The sequence below is a fragment of the Ranitomeya imitator genome, chromosome 7, assembly GCF_032444005.1.
Source record: "Ranitomeya imitator isolate aRanImi1 chromosome 7, aRanImi1.pri, whole genome shotgun sequence".
In the NCBI taxonomy this organism is placed as follows: Eukaryota; Metazoa; Chordata; class Amphibia; order Anura; family Dendrobatidae; genus Ranitomeya; species Ranitomeya imitator.
In genome coordinates this window covers 5981008-5999926 of record NC_091288.1, presented here as the reverse complement: position 1 = coordinate 5999926, position 18919 = coordinate 5981008, and the positions used below count along the sequence as shown (strand labels likewise).

Here is an 18919-nt window from a genome sequence, read left to right as displayed (position 1 = left end):
GACACCGCACCTGTACATAAGGACACCACACACAGCACCTGTACATAAGGACACTGCACCTGTATATAAGGACACCACACACAGCGCCTGTACATAAGGACACCACACCTGTATATAAGGACACCACACGCCGCACCTGTACATAAGGACACCGCACCTGTACATAAGGACACCACACACAGCGCCTGCACATAAGGACACCACACCTGTATATAAGGACACCACACGCCGCACCTGTACATAAGGACGCCGCACCTGTATATAAGGACACCACACACAGCGCCTGCACATAAGGACACCACACCTGTATATAAGGACACCACACACAGCGCCTGTACATAAGGACACCGCACCTGTACATAAGGACACCGCACACAGCGCCTCTACATAAGGACACCGCACCTGTACATAAGGACACCACACACAGCACCTGTACATAAGGACACCACACACAGCACCTGTATATAAGGACACCACACACAGCACCTGTACATAAGGACACCACACACAGCACCTGTATATAAGGACACCACACACAGCACCTGTACATAAGGACACCGCACCTGTACATAAGGTCACCACACACAGCACCTGTATATAAGGACACCACACCTGTACATAAGGACACCACACACAGCACCTGTACATAAGGACACCACACCTGTATAAAAGTACACTGCACACGGTGCCTGTATTTAAGGACAGTTCACAATATGCAGGGACTCGCCTTTACATTTGGACATAAAGTTGCTACCCTCAGCCTCCAGGCTGGACTGCGTGAGGAGTGTTGCAGCTTTCTTTGCCACTACCGCCCCCTGCTGGTCACCATCAGATGCTCTGTGGCTCTGCTCTACGAGGGTCTCCCCCCTTTGGCATCTCCTAGGGCGGCTGTGCTTCAATCCTGGCTGAATCTTCACAGATCTCAAGGTGATGGAACTGGACGTGATCTGAGGAGCCTTCGAGCCTCCATCAGACGTCTCCATTGCCGCTCTCCGCTCACTCCCTGCACTCAGGTCAGGATTTCCCTTATCACAAGATTTACAAGTTGCCAACGCTTTCTTCAGGGAGATGTTCTGTATGGACGGACGGGTCAGTTCCTTGGTTGGTTCGTGGGTCAGGTCTTTGGCGAGTTCTCGGAAAGGTTTTTGGGTCAAGTCTTTGGCAAGTTCTCGGGAAGGTTTTTGGGTCAGTTCTTTGACGAGTTCTTGGGAAGGTTTTTGGGTCGGTTCTTTGGCGAGTTCTCGGGAAGGTTTTTGGGTCAGTTCTTTGATGAGTTCTCGGAAAGGTTTTTGGGTCAGGTCTTTGGCGAGTTCTTGGGAAGGTTTTTGGGTCGGTTCTTTGACGAGTTCTCGGGAAGGTTTTTGGGTCGGTTCTTTGACGAGTTCTCCGGAAGGTTTTTGGGTCGGTTCTTTGACGAGTTCTCCAGAAGGTTTTTGGGTCGGTTCTTTGGCGAGTTCTCGGGAAGGTTTTTGGGTCGGTTCTTTGGCGAGTTCTTGGGAAGGTTTTTGGGTCAGGTCTTTGGCGAGTACTTGGGAAGGTTTTTGGGTCGGTTCTTTGACGAGTTCTTGGGAAGGTTTTTGGGTCAGTTCTGTGATGAGTACTTGGGAGGGTTTTTGGGTCAGGTCTTGGGTTCGTCCTGTCCTGGGTGCGGTATGACTTGTTGTATTTCGCGATATCTTAGGCTCCGCTGGAGAGATGCTCTTCTTGCTGGTGGAGCTTAGTGAAGTCTCCTTTGTGGACACATACAGAGGATTCTTAGAGGCTGATTCAACTGACTGAGGACCACCAGGAGATTCACCCACAAGAGTCTTTGCTGTCCCTTTAGGACCGGGCTCCATGGCTCCCAATGGAGGGAAGATTCGTGAGGTTCGAGCAGAAGATATTATGGTTGCTTGCCCTATAGACTGAGGTCGGATGTTTGACTCAATGTTTCTCACGTTCCTGGAGGTGATGGTGCTCAGGTCTCTGCCGAGTCCTGGTGTCTCCTTTGGGGACAGCGAGGGTCTCAGTGTTGACTCTATGTTATGACGTGAAGTCACTGCGGGGGTCTGGTTTTCCAGAGCGAAAGAGTTCAGTGAGGACAGAGATTTCTTCATTCCAGTTTCTCCACCAGGGGATGACAACTGAGCCTTTGCATCCAGGATGGAGATGTAATGGGAGACGATGGAGGGGGAATTTTTGGTAAAACCTGTGACTTGAGGTTTAGTGTAGGAGCGGCTCTTCATGGATCCAGAACCACAACCTTCTGAGCTCAGAGGTGAGGCTAGAACTTCCTCTACCTGTCCTGAAGGCTTAGTGCTGGGCAAATGAGAGCTGGACGACACAGTGGACAATGTGGATGCGGACGATGTCCTCTTTGAGGAAACGTTGGTCTCATCTTTTGTGGAACCTTTCATGGGCCCTTTGCCGCTCTGGACAGGATCCAGCTTCTCTGCACCCCTCTGACTTTTTCCAGTGTCATCAGTGGCCACCTGAGCAGTGACGGCCATCTTACTTGTAGAAGATAAAGGGGGTCCAAGACCTGGAGAAATTCTGAAAAAAAAAAAAAAGAAAAGATGTGTCCCATTGAAGCTGAGCTGCAGTGTAAAGCATGGGGGCAGAAACAGAATCTTCAGAGAGGATGTCCAGAGGTGGACAAAAACTTTAGCTGTTTAGACAGGAGGGGGATTTCAGACTAACTCAGACCCCTTAAGTTGGAGCAATGCTGCAGTGTACAGCACAGGGAGACAACGCCTCTGAGGGCTTCAGAGTCCCTCCGACACCAGCAGGCAATGCAGCGAAGCTGGAGTCACCAATCACAGCGGATCCCGAAAGGAGCAAAGCTGCAGTGTAAAGCATGGCGCAGCCTGAGCTTCGAATGAGACCTCTGCTGGAGTCGGAGTCACTGATTATAACTGTGCTATAATAGAGCAGAGCCGCAGTATAAAGCATTGAGGTGCAACACAGCAGTCGCAGTCTTGGGTGACATAGGAGGTTGATCAGAGATGAAAGCAGCAAACATTACTGATGGCATTACTACTGCACAAGGCAGGCTGCCGTCTTCAGGCCCCGGGCCTCGTCGTGGTGCCGCACCGGCTCTAGGTGTACATTATAAGGACTATAATAGTCAGGTGACTCCCAGAACGGCAGCTGTAATGTGCAGAGCACTACGTACCCGTCCGTCCCGTCACAGCCTGCAACAGAACAGAAGCTTCATCAGTCAAAATCCGCCAGGGGAGGAAGCGTTACAGAGCCGCAGGCCCCCTCCAAGGTGCGGACCCCACTGCTTACCGTGAACAACTAACTCCGCAGACGCTGCGCTGCTCCCGCTGCTATTAGTCACCGAACAGGTGTAAACCCCGGCGTCCGGCTTACACGCTGCGCCAATTTCCAGGTAGTACACCCCGGCCTTGTCGTACATGTTACATCGCTCTCCGCTCTGCAGCTGAGCATCGTCCTGCACAGGAACGAAACAAAGTCACAACGTAACTCCAGTCACCTCCAGAGCTGCACTCACTATTCTGCTATTACATCGTGTCTTTTCCTCCAGAGCTGCACTCACTATTCTGCTGTTACATAGTGTCTTATCCTCCAGAGCTGCGGTCACTATTCTGCTGTTACATAGTGTCTTATCCTCCAGAGCTGCACTCACTATTCTGCTGTTACATAGTGTCTTATCCTCCAGAGCTGCGGTCACTATTCTGCTGTTACATTGTGTCTTATCCTCCAGAGCTGCGGTCACTATTCTGCTATTACATTGTGTCTTATACTCCAGAGCTGCACTCACTATTCTGCTGTTATATAGTGTCTTATCCTCCAGAGCTGCACTCACTATTCTGCTATTACATCGTGTCTTATCCTCCAGAGCTGCACTCACTATTCTGCTGTTACATAGTGTCTTATCCTCCAGAGCTGCGGTCACTATTCTGCTATTACATTGTGTCTTATACTCCAGAGCTGCACTCACTATTCTGCTGTTATATAGTGTCTTATCCTCCAGAGCTGCACTCACTATTCTGCTATTACATTGTGTCTTATACTCCAGAGCTGCACTCACTATTCTGCTGTTATATAGTGTCTTATCCTCCAGAGCTGCGGTCACTATTCTGCTGTTACATAGTGTCTTATCCTCCAGTCACCTCCAGAGCTGCGGTCACTATTCTGCTGTTACATCGTGTCTTATCCTCCAGTCACCTCCAGAGCTGCACTCACTATTCTGCTATTATATTGTGTCTTATCCTCCAGAGCTGCGGTCACTATTCTGCTGTTACATAGTGTCTTATCCTCCAGTCACCTCCAGAGCTGCACTCACTATTCTGCTGTTACATCAGGTCTTATCCTCTAGTCACCTCTAAAGCTGCAGAAGAGTCAGTTTGCGGCTCACTCACCTTGTGCCATGTGGCCACTGGTTGTGGACGTCCTGTTATCTTGAACATCAATCTTCCAGTCTGACCCTCTTTCACCATAACCCTAGTCGGTTTAGTCACAAATTTAGGAGGACTCTCTCCCCAAATACCTGGCCGGTTCTCTAATGCAGGGACAGCAAAAGGGCTACTGGAGAGAAAGAAGACCAGGGTTAAACAGGGTCTTCACAGTCACCTCCAGAGCTGCGGTCACTATTCTGCTGTTACATCGTGTCTTCTCCTCCAGAGCTGCACTCATTATTCTGCTGTTACATCAGTTCTTATACTCCAGTCACCTCCAGAGCTGCAGTCACTATTCTGCTGTTACATCAGTTCTTGTACTCCAGTCACCTCCAGAGCTGCAGTCACTATTCTGCTATTACATGGTGTCATATCCTCCCGAGCTGCAATCCATATTCTGCTGTTATGTTGTGTCTTATCATCCAGAACTGCGGTCATTATTCTGCTGAGCCATTGTGTCTTATCCTCCTGTATTTTGCCAGGCAGAACTATCATAGGGTCATGCGTAGAATAATGTTTTATAGAAGAACAATTAAAAATTGAGATAATGAACTGATGCAGAATAATAAATCACGACGATTTGTGGCGGATCTCGAGATTCTTCTCAGTAAATCTCCACCCGGAGTTATTGACTTGTGAAACTGGGTTTTGGGAAAGATTGAGTGACAACCAACATGGCTGCCATGGGAGTGCTCGTCACCCAGCTTTCCTACAACCCTGCAGTCATATAAGGATACAGCCAGAGTGGAAGTGATCCCGTGGGGATAATCTCTGTGGGGACTGGCGAACCCCGTGGGGACTGCCGATCTCTGTGGGAACTGCAGATCTCTGTGGGGACTGCCGATCTCTGTGGGAACTGCCGATCTCTGTGGGGACTGGTGAACCCCGTGGGGACTGCCGATCTCTGTGGGGACTGCCGATCTCTGTGGGGACTGCCGATCTCTGTGGGGACTGCCGATCTCTGTGGGAACTGCCGATCTCTGTGGAGACTGCCAATCTCTGTGGGGACTGCCGATCTCTGTGGGGACTGCCGATCTCTGTGGGGACTGGCGAACACCGTGGGGACTGCCGATCTCTGTGGAGACTGGCGAACACCGTGGGGACTGCCGATCTCTGTGGAGACTGGCGAACCCCGTGGGGACTGCCGATCTCTGTGGGGACTGCCGATCTCTGTGGGGAATGCCGATCCCTGTGGGGACTGCCGATCTCTGTGGGGACTGCCGATCTCTGTGGGGACTGCCGATCCCTGTGGGGACTGCCGATCTCTGTGGGGACTGCCGATCTCCGTGGGGACTGCCGGTCTCTGTGGAGACTGGCGAACCCCGTGGGGACTGCCGATCTCTGTGGGGACTGGCGAACCCCGTGGGGACTGCCGATCTCTGTGGAGACTGGCGAACCCCGTGGGGACTGCCGATCTCTGTGGAGACTGGCGAACCCCGTGGGGACTGCCGATCTCTGTGGGGACTGCCGATCTCTGTGGGGACTGCCGATCTCTGTGGGAACTGCCGATCTCTGTGGGAACTGCCGATCTCTGTGGGGACTGCCGATCTCTGTGGGGACTGCCGATCTCTGTGGAGACTGGCGAACCCCGTGGGGACTGCCGATCTCTGTGGGGACTGCCGATCTCTGTGGGGAATGCCGATCCCTGTGGGGACTGCCGATCTCTGTGGGAACTGCCGATCTCTGTGGGAACTGCCGATCTCTGTGGGGACTGGCGAACACCGTGGGGACTGCCGATCTCTGTGGAGACTGGCGAACCCCGTGGGGACTGCCGATCTCTGTGGGGACTGCCGATCTCTGTGGGGAATGCCGATCCCTGTGGGGACTGCCGATCTCTGTGGGGACTGCCGATCTCTGTGGGGACTGCCGATCCCTGTGGGGACTGCCGATCTCTGTGGGGACTGCCGATCTCCGTGGGGACTGCCGGTCTCTGTGGAGACTGGCGAACCCCGTGGGGACTGCCGATCTCTGTGGGGACTGGCGAACCCCGTGGGGACTGCCGATCTCTGTGGAGACTGGCGAACCCCGTGGGGACTGCCGATCTCTGTGGAGACTGGCGAACCCCGTGGGGACTGCCGATCTCTGTGGAGACTGGCGAACCCCGTGGGGACTGGCGAACCCCGTGGGGACTGCCGATCTCTGTGGAGACTGGCAAACCCCGTGGGGACTGCCGATCTCTGTGGGGACTGCCGATCTCTGTGTGGACTGCCGATCTCTGTGGGAACTGCCGATCTCTGTGGAGACTGCCAATCTCTGTGGGGACTGCCGATCTCTGTGGGGACTGGCGATCTCTGTGGGGACTGGCGAACCCCGTGGGGACTGCCGATCTCTGTGGAGACTGGCGAACCCCGTGGGGACTGCCGATCTCTGTGGGGACTGCCGATCTCTGTGGGGAATGCCGATCCCTGTGGGGACTGCCGATCTCTGTGGGGACTGCCGATCTCTGTGGGGACTGCCGATCCCTGTGGGGACTGCCGATCTCTGTGGGGACTGCCGATCTCCGTGGGGACTGCCGGTCTCTGTGGAGACTGGCGAACCCCGTGGGGACTGCCGATCTCTGTGGGGACTGGCGAACCCCGTGGGGACTGCCGATCTCTGTGGAGACTGCTGACCTCTGTGGAGACTGCCGATCTCTGTGGGGACTGCCGATCTCCGTGGGGACTGCCGGTCTCTGTGGAGACTGGCGAACCCCGTGGGGACTGCCGATCTCTGTGGAGACTGGCGAACCCCGTGGGGACTGCCGATCTCCGTGGGGACTGCTGACCTCTGTGGAGACTGCCGATCTCTGTGGGGACTGCTGGTCTCCGTGGGGACTGCCGAACTCTGTGGGGACTGCTGGTCTCCGTGGGGACTGCCGATCTCTGTGGAGACTGGCGAACACCGTGGGGACTGCCGATCTCTGTGGAGACTGGCGAACCCCGTGGGGACTGCCGATCTCTGTGGGGACTGGCGAACCCCGTGGGGACTGCTGATCTCTGTGGAGACTGGCAAACCCCGTGGGGACTGCCGATCTCTGTGGGGACTGCCGATCTCTGTGGGAACTGCCGATCTCTGTGGAGACTGCCAATCTTTGTGGGGACTGCCGATCTCTGTGGGGACTGGCGATCTCTGTGGGGACTGGCGAACCCCGTGGGGACTGCCGATCTCTGTGGAGACTGGCGAACCCCGTGGGGACTGCCGATCTCTGTGGGGACTGCCGATCTCTGTGGGGAATGCCGATCCCTGTGGGGACTGCCGATCTCTGTGGGGACTGCCGATCTCTGTGGGGACTGCCGATCCCTGTGGGGACTGCCGATCTCTGTGGGGACTGCCGATCTCCGTGGGGACTGCCGGTCTCTGTGGAGACTGGTGAACCCCGTGGGGACTGCCGATCTCTGTGGGGACTGGCGAACCCCGTGGGGACTGCCGATCTCTGTGGAGACTGGCGAACCCCGTGGGGACTGCCGATCTCTGTGGAGACTGGCGAACCCCGTGGGGACTGCCAATCTCTGTGGAGACTGGCGAACCCCGTGGGGACTGCCGATCTCTGTGGGGACTGGCGAACCCTGTGGGGACTGCTGATCTCTGTGGAGACTGGCAAACCCCGTGGGGACTGCCGATCTCTGTGGGGACTGCCGATCTCTGTGGAGACTGGCAAAACCCGTGGGGACTGCCGATCTCTGTGGGGACTGCCGATCTCTGTGGGGACTGCCGATCTCCGTGGGGACTGCTGATCTCTGTGAAGACAGACAATCCCTGTGGGGACTGCCGATCTCTGTGGAGACTGGCGAACCCCGTGGGGACTGCCGATCTCTGTGGGGACTGCCGGACTCCGTGGAGACTGCTGATCTCTGTGAAGACAGACAATCCCTGTGGGGACTGCTGATCTCTGTGGAGACTGGGGAACCCCGTGGGGACTGCCGATCTCTGTGGAGACTGGCGAACTCCGTGGGGACTGCCGATCTCTGTGGCGACTGCCGATCTCTGTGGGGACTGCCGATCCCTGTGGGGACTGCCGATCTCTGTGGGGACTGCCGATCTCTGTGGGGACTGCCTATCTCTGTGGACACTGGTGATCTCTGGGGGGACTGCCGGTCTCCGTGGGGACTGCCGGTCTCCGTGGGGACTGCCGGTCTCCGTGGGGACTGCCGATCTCCGTGGGGACTGCCGATCTCCGTGGGGACTGCCGGTCTCTGTGGGGACTGGCGATCTCTGTGGGGACTGCCGGTCTCCGTGGGGACTGCCGATCTCTGTGGGGACTGCCGATCTCTGTGGGGACTGCCGGTCTCCGTGGGGACTGCCGATCTCTGTGGGGACTGCCGATCTCTGTGGGGACTGCCGGTCTCCGTGGGGACTGCCGATCTCCGTGGGGACTGCCAATCTCTGTGGGGATTGCCGATCTCTGTGTTGACTGCTGACCTCTGTGGGGACTGCCGATCTCTGTGGGGACTGCTGGTCTCCGTGGGGACTGCCGGTCTACGTGGGGACTGCCGATCTCCGTGGGGACTGCCGACCTCTGTGGAGACTGCCGATCTCTGTGGGGACTGCTGGTCTCCGTGGGGACTGCCGGTCTCCGTGGGGACTGCCGAACTCTGTGGGGACTGCCGATCTCTGTGGGGACTGCTGGTCTCCGTGGGGACTGCTGGTCTCCGTGGGGACTGCCGGTCTCCGTGGGGACTGCCGAACTCTGTGGGGACTGCCGATCTCTGTGGGGACTGCTGGTCTCCGTGGGGACTGCTGGTCTCCGTGGGGACTGCCGGTCTCCGTGGGGACTGCCGATCTCCGTGGGGACTGCTGATCTCTGTGAAGACAGACAATCCCTGTGGGGACTGCCGATCTCTGTGGCGACTGCCGATCTCTGTGGGGACTGCCGATCCCTGTGGGGACTGCCGATCTCTGTGGGGACTGCCGATCTCTGTGGGGACTGCCTATCTCTGTGGACACTGGCGATCTCTGGGGGGACTGCCGGTCTCCGTGGGGACTGCCGATCTCTGTGGGGACTGCCGGTCTCTGTGGGGACTGGCGATCTCTGTGGGGACTGCCGGTCTCCATGGGGACTGCCGATCTCTGTGGGGACTGCCGATCTCTGTGGGGACTGCCGGTCTCCGTGGGGACTGCCGATCTCCGTGGGGACTGCCAATCTCTGTGGGGATTGCCGATCTCTGTGTTGACTGCCGACCTCTGTGGGGACTGCCAATCTCTGTGGGGATTGCTGGTCTCCGTGGGGACTGCCGGTTTACGTGGGGACTGCCGAACTCTGTGGGGACTGCTGACCTCTGTGGAGACTGCCGATCTCTGTGGGGACTGCCGGTCTCCGTGGGGACTGCCAATCTCCGTGGGGACTGCTGACCTCTGTGGAGACTGCCAGTCTCCGTGGAGACTGCTGATCTCTGTGAAGACAGACAATCCCTGTGGGGACTGCCGATCTCTGTGGAGACTGGCGAACCCCGTGGGGACTGCCGATCTCTGTGGAGACTGGCGAACTCCGTGGGGACTGCCGATCTCTGTGGGGATTGCCGATCTCTGTGTTGACTGCTGACCTCTGTGGGGACTGCCGATCTCTGTGGGGACTGCTGGTCTCCGTGGGGACTGCCGGTCTACGTGGGGACTGCCGATCTCCGTGGGGACTGCCGACCTCTGTGGAGACTGCCGATCTCTGTGGGGACTGCTGGTCTCCGTGGGGACTGCCGGTCTCCGTGGGGACTGCCGAACTCTGTGGGGACTGCCGATCTCTGTGGGGACTGCCGGTCTCTGTGGGGACTGGCGATCTCTGTGGGGACTGCCGGTCTCCATGGGGACTGCCGATCTCTGTGGGGACTGCCGATCTCTGTGGGGACTGCCGGTCTCCGTGGGGACTGCCGATCTCCGTGGGGACTGCCAATCTCTGTGGGGATTGCCGATCTCTGTGTTGACTGCCGACCTCTGTGGGGACTGCCAATCTCTGTGGGGATTGCTGGTCTCCGTGGGGACTGCCGGTTTACGTGGGGACTGCCGAACTCTGTGGGGACTGCTGACCTCTGTGGAGACTGCCGATCTCTGTGGGGACTGCTGGTCTCCGTGGGGACTGCCGGTCTCCGTGGGGACTGCCAATCTCCGTGGGGACTGCTGACCTCTGTGGAGACTGCCAGTCTCCGTGGAGACTGCTGATCTCTGTGAAGACAGACAATCCCTGTGGGGACTGCCGATCTCTGTGGAGACTGGCGAACCCCGTGGGGACTGCCGATCTCTGTGGAGACTGGCGAACTCCGTGGGGACTGCCGATCTCTGTGGCGACTGCCGATCTCTGTGGCGACTGCCGATCTCTGTGGGGACTGCCGATCCCTGTGGGGACTGCCGATCTCTGTGGGGACTGCCTATCTCTGTGGACACTGGCGATCTCTGGGGGGACTGCCGGTCTCCGTGGGGACTGCCGGTCTCCGTGGGGACTGCCGGTCTCCGTGGGGACTGCCGATCTCTGTGGGGACTGCCGGTCTCTGTGGGGACTGGCGATCTCCGTGGGGACTGCCGGTCTCCATGGGGACTGCCGATCTCTGTGGGGACTGCCGATCTCTGTGGGGACTGCCGGTCTCCGTGGGGACTGCCGATCTCCGTGGGGACTGCCGATCTCTGTGGGGATTGCCGATCTCTGTGTTGACTGCCGACCTCTGTAGGGACTGCCAATCTCTGTGGGGACTGCTGGTCTCCGTGGGGACTGCCGGTCTACGTGGGGACTGCCGAACTCTGTGGGGACTGCTGACCTCTGTGGAGACTGCCGATCTCTGTGGGGACTGCCGGTCTCCGTGGGGACTGCCAATCTCCGTGGGGACTGCTGACCTCTGTGGAGACTGCCGATCTCTGTGGGGACTGCCGGTCTCCGTGGGGACTGCCGGTCTCCGTGGGGACTGCCGAACTCTGTGGGGACTGCTGACCTCTGTGGAGACTGCCGATCTCTGTGGGGACTGCTGGTCTCCGTGGGGACTGCTGGTCTCCGTGGGGACTGCCGGTCTCCGTGGGGACTGCTGACCTCTGTGGGGACTGCCGGTCTCTGTGGGCCCTGACGATCCCCGCGGGCGCTGTACTGGACATTTCACACCTTTCTTTACATTGTAGGATTTGCATTTTCTGGGATTTTCTGGTAAATGTCTCTTGATTACAAGTGACCGTCCCCTTATACACTGGCACCGCACCCGGACGGCTCAGACTGTGAGCTCTTTGGCGCCTCTCTAGGTGGCAGAAAGGTTTGTGTTGGCGACGTTCCAGCCGCACCCTATAGATTGTATAGTCCCCTCCCAGCACCCGTGTCTGACAGCACCGCCATCCTACAGACTCACCCCGCGCTCCGCCGGCGCAAGCTGTACTTCAGGGCCGAGCTACCTGCAAAAGAAGAACATACATGGGGTGAGCGCAGCAGACACAGCCGGATCAGAACCATCATTACATCCCGCCCTGACAGCAAGGGCAACATCTGATATTCTGGAAACCCTGATAATCCGTCAAGAGATAAGAACAGTCCCCAGCAGTGGCTGTCCTCCACTGGTCCAGGGCAGACCTGAGCAAAGTGCAGCACGGGGACTGAGACAACCGAGGGGCAGAAATAGTGGCCCGCGGGCCGCACTGTGCCCTCCCCCTACTCTGCCCATCTACCACCGCAGTCTGCATCCTCGGGACACAGACAGCGGTGAATACATTGGTGGAGGAGGAGCTGATTCACCCTTCTTTCACCAATCAGCGTGTGATACACAGAGGGTCAGTATACCGGAGACAGGAGCGGGGGCAGAGCGCAGGGGGAACGGGAGCGAGGAGAGAATGTGGTGGGGTTTTTTTCATGTATATGGAATGTTTGTATGTAAATAGTAAGGCTGTGTGGGGGCTCGTACTGTATATGGGAGGTTATGTGGGGGCTCATACTGTATATGGGAGGCTATGTGGGGCTCATGCTGTAAATGGGTGGCTATGTGGGGGCTCATACTGTATATGGGAGGCTATGTGGGGGCTCATACTGTATATGGGAGGCTATGTGGGGGCTCATACTGTATATGGGAGGCTATGTGGGGGCTCGTACTGTATATGGGAGGCTATGTGGGGGCTCATACTGTATATGGGAGGCTATGTGGGGCTCATACTGTAAATGGGAGGCTATGTGGGGGCTCATACTGTATATGGGAGGCTATGTGGGGCTCATACTGTATATGGGAGGCTATGTGGGGGATCGTACTGTATATGGGAGGCTATGTGGGGGCTCATACTGTATATGGGAGGCTATGTGGGGCTCATACTGTAAATGGGAGGCTATGTGGGGGCCCATACTGTAAATGGGAGGCTATGTGGGGGCCCATACTGTAAATGGGAGGCTATGTGGGGGCTCATACTGTATATGGGAGGCTATGTGGGGGCTCATACTGTATATGGGAGGCTATGTGGGGCTCATACTGTAAATGGGAGGCTATGTGGGGGCCCATACTGTAAATGGGAGGCTATGTGGGGGCCCATACTGTAAATGGGAGGCTATGTGGGGGCTCATACTGTATATGGGAGGCTATGTGGGGGCTCATACTGTATATGGGAGGCTATGTGGGGCTCATACTGTAAATGGGAGGCTATGTGGGGGCCCATACTGTAAATGGGAGGCTATGTGGGGGCTCATACTGTAAATGGGAGGCTATGTGGGGCTCATGCTGTATATAGGAGGCTATGTGGGGCTCATACTGTATATGGGAAGCTATGTGGGGGCTCATACTGTATATGGGAGGCTATGTGGGGGCCCATACTGTAAATGGGAGGCTATATGGGGGCTCATACTGTATATGGGAAGCTATGTGGGGGCTCATACTGTAAATGGGAGGCTGTGTGGGGGCTCATACTGTAAATGGGAGGCTGTGTGGGGGCTCATACTGTATATGGGAGGCTGTGTGGGGGCTCATACTCTATATGGGAGGTTATGTGGGGGCTCATGCTATATACTGTATATGAGGCTTTGTGGGGCTTATAGTTTATTTAGTGAGTCTATGTGAGGGCTCATACTGTATATTGGAGGATATGTGGGGGCTCATGCTGTATATAGGAGGCTTTGTGGGGCACATACTGTATATAGTTAGGATATGTGGGGCTCATGCTGTATATGGGAGGCTATGTGGGGGCTCATACTGTATATAGTGAGTATATGTGGGGCTCATGCTGTATATGGGAGGTTATGTGGGGGCTCATATTGTATATAGTGAGGATATGTGGGGCTCATACTGTATATAGGAGGCTATGTGGGGCTCATACTGTATATAGGAGGCTATGTGGGGCTCATACTGTATATAGGAGGCTATGTGGGGCTCATACTGTATATAGGAGGCTATGTGGGGCTCATACTGTATATAGGAGGCTAAGTGGGGCACATGCTGTATATAGGAGGTGTGGTGTGACTGGTGGTCGCATGGTTAATGGGAGGTATGTGTCACAGGGATGGATGCTCCCTGCGATGCAACCCGGAGTATTTTGTCTTTAGTGCATGTGAGCACTAAAGATGTCGTTTAGTGCAGGGGTCCCCAACTCCAGTCCTCAAGGCCCACCAACATGTCATGTTTTCAGGATTTCCTTAGTCTTGCCCAGGTAATAATTGCATCACCTGTGCAATGCAAAGGAAATCCTGAAAACATGACCTGTTGGTGGGCCTTGAGGACTGGAGTTGGGGACCCCTGGTTTAGTGCACCTGGGTCCGGGTTGCGGGTAGCTATGAGAGAAGGGAGGGTCTGGCTACCCATATGCCTCACCTCTGAGTGGGGGCGCTAACTGTACCCTTTTTCCCTGCAGGAGGTTGAGGACCTGCAGTGATGTCATGATCATGTGACCAGTGCATGTGATGTTACCGCACCTGTGGGTGTGGTTACAGGCAAGAGAAGGAGATCCAGCTCAACGAAATAGTGAAAAATCCATAATTTATTTCACTCAAAATACAATGAAAGGACAAAACATCAGCATACAGAAAAAATTATAAAAACAAGGTCAACGCGTTTCCGGTGACTAAGCACCCTTAATCATGATACCTGGTACAAGACATGTCTATACTTTTATACTAGTATCCGGTTATCACTCCAGTGTTGCAATTGGTAGAATTGTCTAATCAAGCAAAAATAAGCACACATGGTAATGAAAGCAAGACAAGCTTGATGGAAAGACAAAAACAAATGTTTTGGCTAAACATAAATGCAGAAAAAACAGAAATAACACAAAATACAGGAACTATATAAAAAAACAAAATGACATTACAATAATCATTAAATAAATCCAAGAATATGATAGAAAAATAATATAATAGTATGTACAGTGTCATATGTCATGAACCCACATAACAATATAGAAAAAAAACTAATATTAGCAGGAATCTCCCAAACAGGGAGCTGTAACAGCCAAAATAGGTTGGAGCAAATAGGTGAAAGCACAGCTGCAGATGCCGTGACAATGTCACAGCGGCCAGCAAGCAAGGGAAAAAAAAAAAAAAGGCTATCCTTAAGTAGACACAAACTCATATGAGTTCTGGAAAAAATGAGACATACATGTAAATCTTATAATAAATAAAACTACAAAATTCCCTAGTACCTTAAAAAATAGTGAGCTCACAGACAACCATGGATGGAAAAACAAAAAAATCAATGGCAGGAATCTCCCAATCAGGGAGCTGTAACAGCCAAAATAGGTTGGAGCAAGTAAGTGAAAGCACAGCTGCAGACGCCGTGACAATGTGACAGCGGCCAGCAAGCAAGGGGAAACAGAAGGACAAATTGATAGCTATTAGCCTCACAAAAATTAATTATACGAGAAATATAAACTACAAATTTAGTTACTAGATGTCAGAAAAGCAACTTCATTGTTTGTAAACCCTCAGAAAACTAATAGAAGAGCATGAGATCTTTCCTTTTGTTTAAACCATGTGGAATTCTTGTTCCGAGTTTAAAGATCCACCATGATTCCCTGTTTCTCAGGGTCACCTCGATGTCTCCTCCTCTAAATGGTTTATGAATTTTTTCAATCGCATAAATTTTGAGTGACTCAAGGTTAGAGTGATGATAATTAATAAAATGTTGTGAAGCTTGTGAAGTATTCCTATTAGCACTAATATTTTCAACATCGTAAATATGTTCACGAATACGTGTTTTTAAAGACCGTATGGTACTCCCCACGTATTTAAGATGGCATGCCATCAGTGAAATTGTAGCATTTGACAAAGGACAAAGGACAAAATGACATCGGCACAATTTGATGAGTTTATCAACACCAGTAACTCTAAAATTTCCAAAGCAGAAGAAACCATCATGGATATGAAGAAACGTAAGCTGGATCGGGACCTTTATGACTATGCCAATGATCAGGTTTATGAGTGGGGGAGGTGGGACAAAATGAATCAACCGCATAAATCTATCTTAAAACCCCACAGAAACCGCACCTACAGAAATCGCATGCGGAGACAGGTCACCTTTAGTTCGTCTGATCTGGACACTTCAACTGGAGTCACAGAAGACTCAGATTTTGAACCTGCACAGAGTGCAAAAAACTCCTATTTCAAGAAAAGCAAACCTCCATTTATCAACAGAAGAAGGTCTATAGAAGAAAAGGAAGGAAACACCGAAGTAAACAGAAATCCTCCGAGATATTATCTCAGACGCCAACGTTAGGACATTTTAATGTTGTTAACATGTCTTCCTTTTCCCTTACAGATGACCAACTAGAACTCTTATCACATGGTCTTAACTTTGTACCAAGTTGCAATTTTGATCTTTTTTCTACAATTTGTGATGTGAACAGATTCATTAGAAATATTGCTCTCAAATTGCATTTCAAGGATGATTCAACAGAGAAAAAAGGTAACATCAACCCCCAAAGTAATGATTTTAGGTCTCTCGATTTTTCAGACCAACTGTCACTCATGTGTCTATCAGATTTACAGGAAGAAAGTTTAGAGGCTAATGTAGATTCATTCATTCCCAAAAATATAATTAAAGTGCCTAATCCTAACTATTATCCTGTTCAGGCACGTAAACCTGCCATGGACAGATTCCAAAATGTGATAGAGTCTCAGTTGAGGAGCCTTTCTGAAAGTGTGCGGAATAAACGCTTGCACAGTAGTAATCTTAAACCTAGGTTACAGAAGGCACTACAGGAACTACAAAATAATGATGACCTTGTCATTAAAAACTCTGACAAGGGTGGGTCAGTTGTTGTAATGGATAAGGCTAATTACATCACCTGGGTCAATGATATGCTTACAGATCTGACTGTGTACAAGCGCCTGTCTACTAACCCCACTGCACTAATACAGAACAGAATTTGCAATCTTATAGATGAAGGGTTCAGTTTGGGATTTTTTAACAAAAAAGAAAGTGACTATCTCAGGGTGGCTAACCCAGTAACTCCAATTCTGTATGCCTTACCTAAGACCCACAAAAACTTATATCCACCACCCATGAGGCCGATCGTGTCGGGTATTGGGTCTCTGGGTGAGAGGCTGGGAGAGTGGTTAGATCTGCTCCTCCAGCCTCTCGTCCAGAGAACACCTGGGCACCTTAGGGATAGTACCGATGTCCTGAATTTCATGGAGGGGTTTATATGGCAGTCTAATTTCTCTTGGATCACTTCAGATGTCACCTCGTTATATACCTCTATACCACATGAAGTGGCGATATTTGCTCTTAAATTTCACATGCAGAAGTATAGTGATTTTTCCGTAGATTTACAGTCTTATGTCATAGAGGTCACTTCTTTTCTCATGACTACAAATTTTTTCTGCTTCAACCAAGTATATTTCATGCAAACCAGTGGTGTCTCAATGGGTGCCAAATATTCACCCTCCATTGCTAATCTGGTTATGAGTTGGTGGGAAGAATCTTACATATATAATGATGAGAATCCATTTAAAGACTGTATACGATGGTACGGTAGATACATTGATGACCTGATATTTATCTGGAGTTCTGATGTATCTACCGTACAGGATTTAACAAACTATTTAAATTACAATCCATTCAATCTCAAATTTATTTCACGTCAAGACCACACGTGTATAGAGTTTCTAGATTTAAAATTAAAGGGGATACCTAATACCCCGATTGTTACCTCCACTTTCCGGAAAACCACAGCAGGGAATACAATATTGCGTGCAAATAGTCACCATCCCAAACATACTATCAAAAGTATTCCTATAGGGGAGATGGTAAGAGCTAAACGTAATTGTAGCACACTGGAAGATTACTCCCAAGAGATTGAGGGTATAAAGGACAGACTTGTGCAGAGAGGCTACAGTGACTGGCATTTAAAAAGAGCAGAAAAAATTGTCGCTCGACGACCTCGTTTCCATAGTAAACAAAATCAAAGAATCTCCTCAAAATCCAGTCACTGTGGTCTTCCAGTACAGTAATCAATTTAATGCAATCAGGAAAATATTGACTAATAATTTGACTATTCTTAAGGAAGATGCTGATATAGCTCAAATTTTGAGTAATGGCTACAGAATTGTGTCTAGAAGAGCCCCCTCTTTAGGCTCGAGTTTATCTCCGAGTTCTCTTCATGCCCACCCTGCACAACCTTCTCATTGGCTCAGCACAAAAGGCTTTTTCAAATGTGGTGCGATGGCTTGTAAAACTTGCAAATTTTCGAGCAAATGCTACAATTTCACTGATGCCAGTAATCAAAATGTTTATCCCATCAAGACTTTCATGAACTGTAACACCAAAAATGTGGTATACATCATGGAATGCATGGCATGCCATCTTAAATACGTGGGGAGCACCATACGGTCTTTAAAAACACGTATTCGTGAACATATTTACGATGTTGAAAATATTAGTGCTAATAGGAATACTTCACAAGCTTCACAACATTTTATTAATTATCATCAATCTAACCTTGAGTCACTCAAAATTTATGCGATTGAAAAAATTCATAAACCATTTAGAGGAGGAGACATCGAGGTGACCCTGAGAAACAGGGAATCATGGTGGATCTTTAAACTCGGAACAAGAATTCCACATGGTTTAACCCCTTAGCGACCGCCGATACGCCTTTTAACGGCGGCCGCTAAGGGTACTTAAACCACAGCGCCGTTAATTAACGGCGCTGTGGAAAAAGTGTATAGCGCCCCCCACAGGCCGATTTTCTCCGGGGTCTCGGCTGCCGAGGGTAGCCGAGACCCCAGAGAACATGATTCGGGGGGTTTTTAACCCTCCCCGCATTTGCGATCGCCGGTAATTAACCGTTTACCGGCGATCGCAAAAAAAAAAAAAAAAAAAAGCGATCTCTTTTTAATTTCTCTGTCCTCCGATGTGATCGCACATCGGAGGACAGAGAAAAGGGGTCCCAGGTGGCCCCCCAATACTCACCTAGCTCCCCCGATGCTCCTCGTGTCTCCCGGTGGGCGCCGCCATCTTCAAAATGGCGGGCGCATGCGCAGTGCGCCCGCCGGCCGGCACCGGGAGAATCTTTGGGGTCTCGGCTGCCTGGGGTAGCCGAGACCCCAAAGAGCATGATCGGGGGTCGGTTTTAGCGACCCCTGTTTTGCGATCGCCGGTAATTAACTGTTT

General features: G+C 52.3%; 1 protein-coding gene across 1 annotated transcript in view; it reads right to left on the bottom strand.

Moving 5' to 3' along the window:
• Positions 1-695: 695 nt before the first annotated feature.
• The window catches only part of LOC138645766 (titin-like), a 103551-nt gene continuing 85327 nt past the window's right edge, over positions 696-18919 (bottom strand). Inside the window, exons 5-9 of the mRNA XM_069735285.1 lie at positions 11693-11735; positions 4368-4533; positions 3271-3436; positions 3155-3173; positions 696-2532 (exon numbers count right to left, since the gene is read on the bottom strand). Coding sequence (XP_069591386.1) covers positions 696-2532; positions 3155-3173; positions 3271-3436; positions 4368-4533; positions 11693-11735 — 2231 coding nt within the window. The remainder of the gene's footprint in view (positions 2533-3154; positions 3174-3270; positions 3437-4367; positions 4534-11692; positions 11736-18919) is intronic.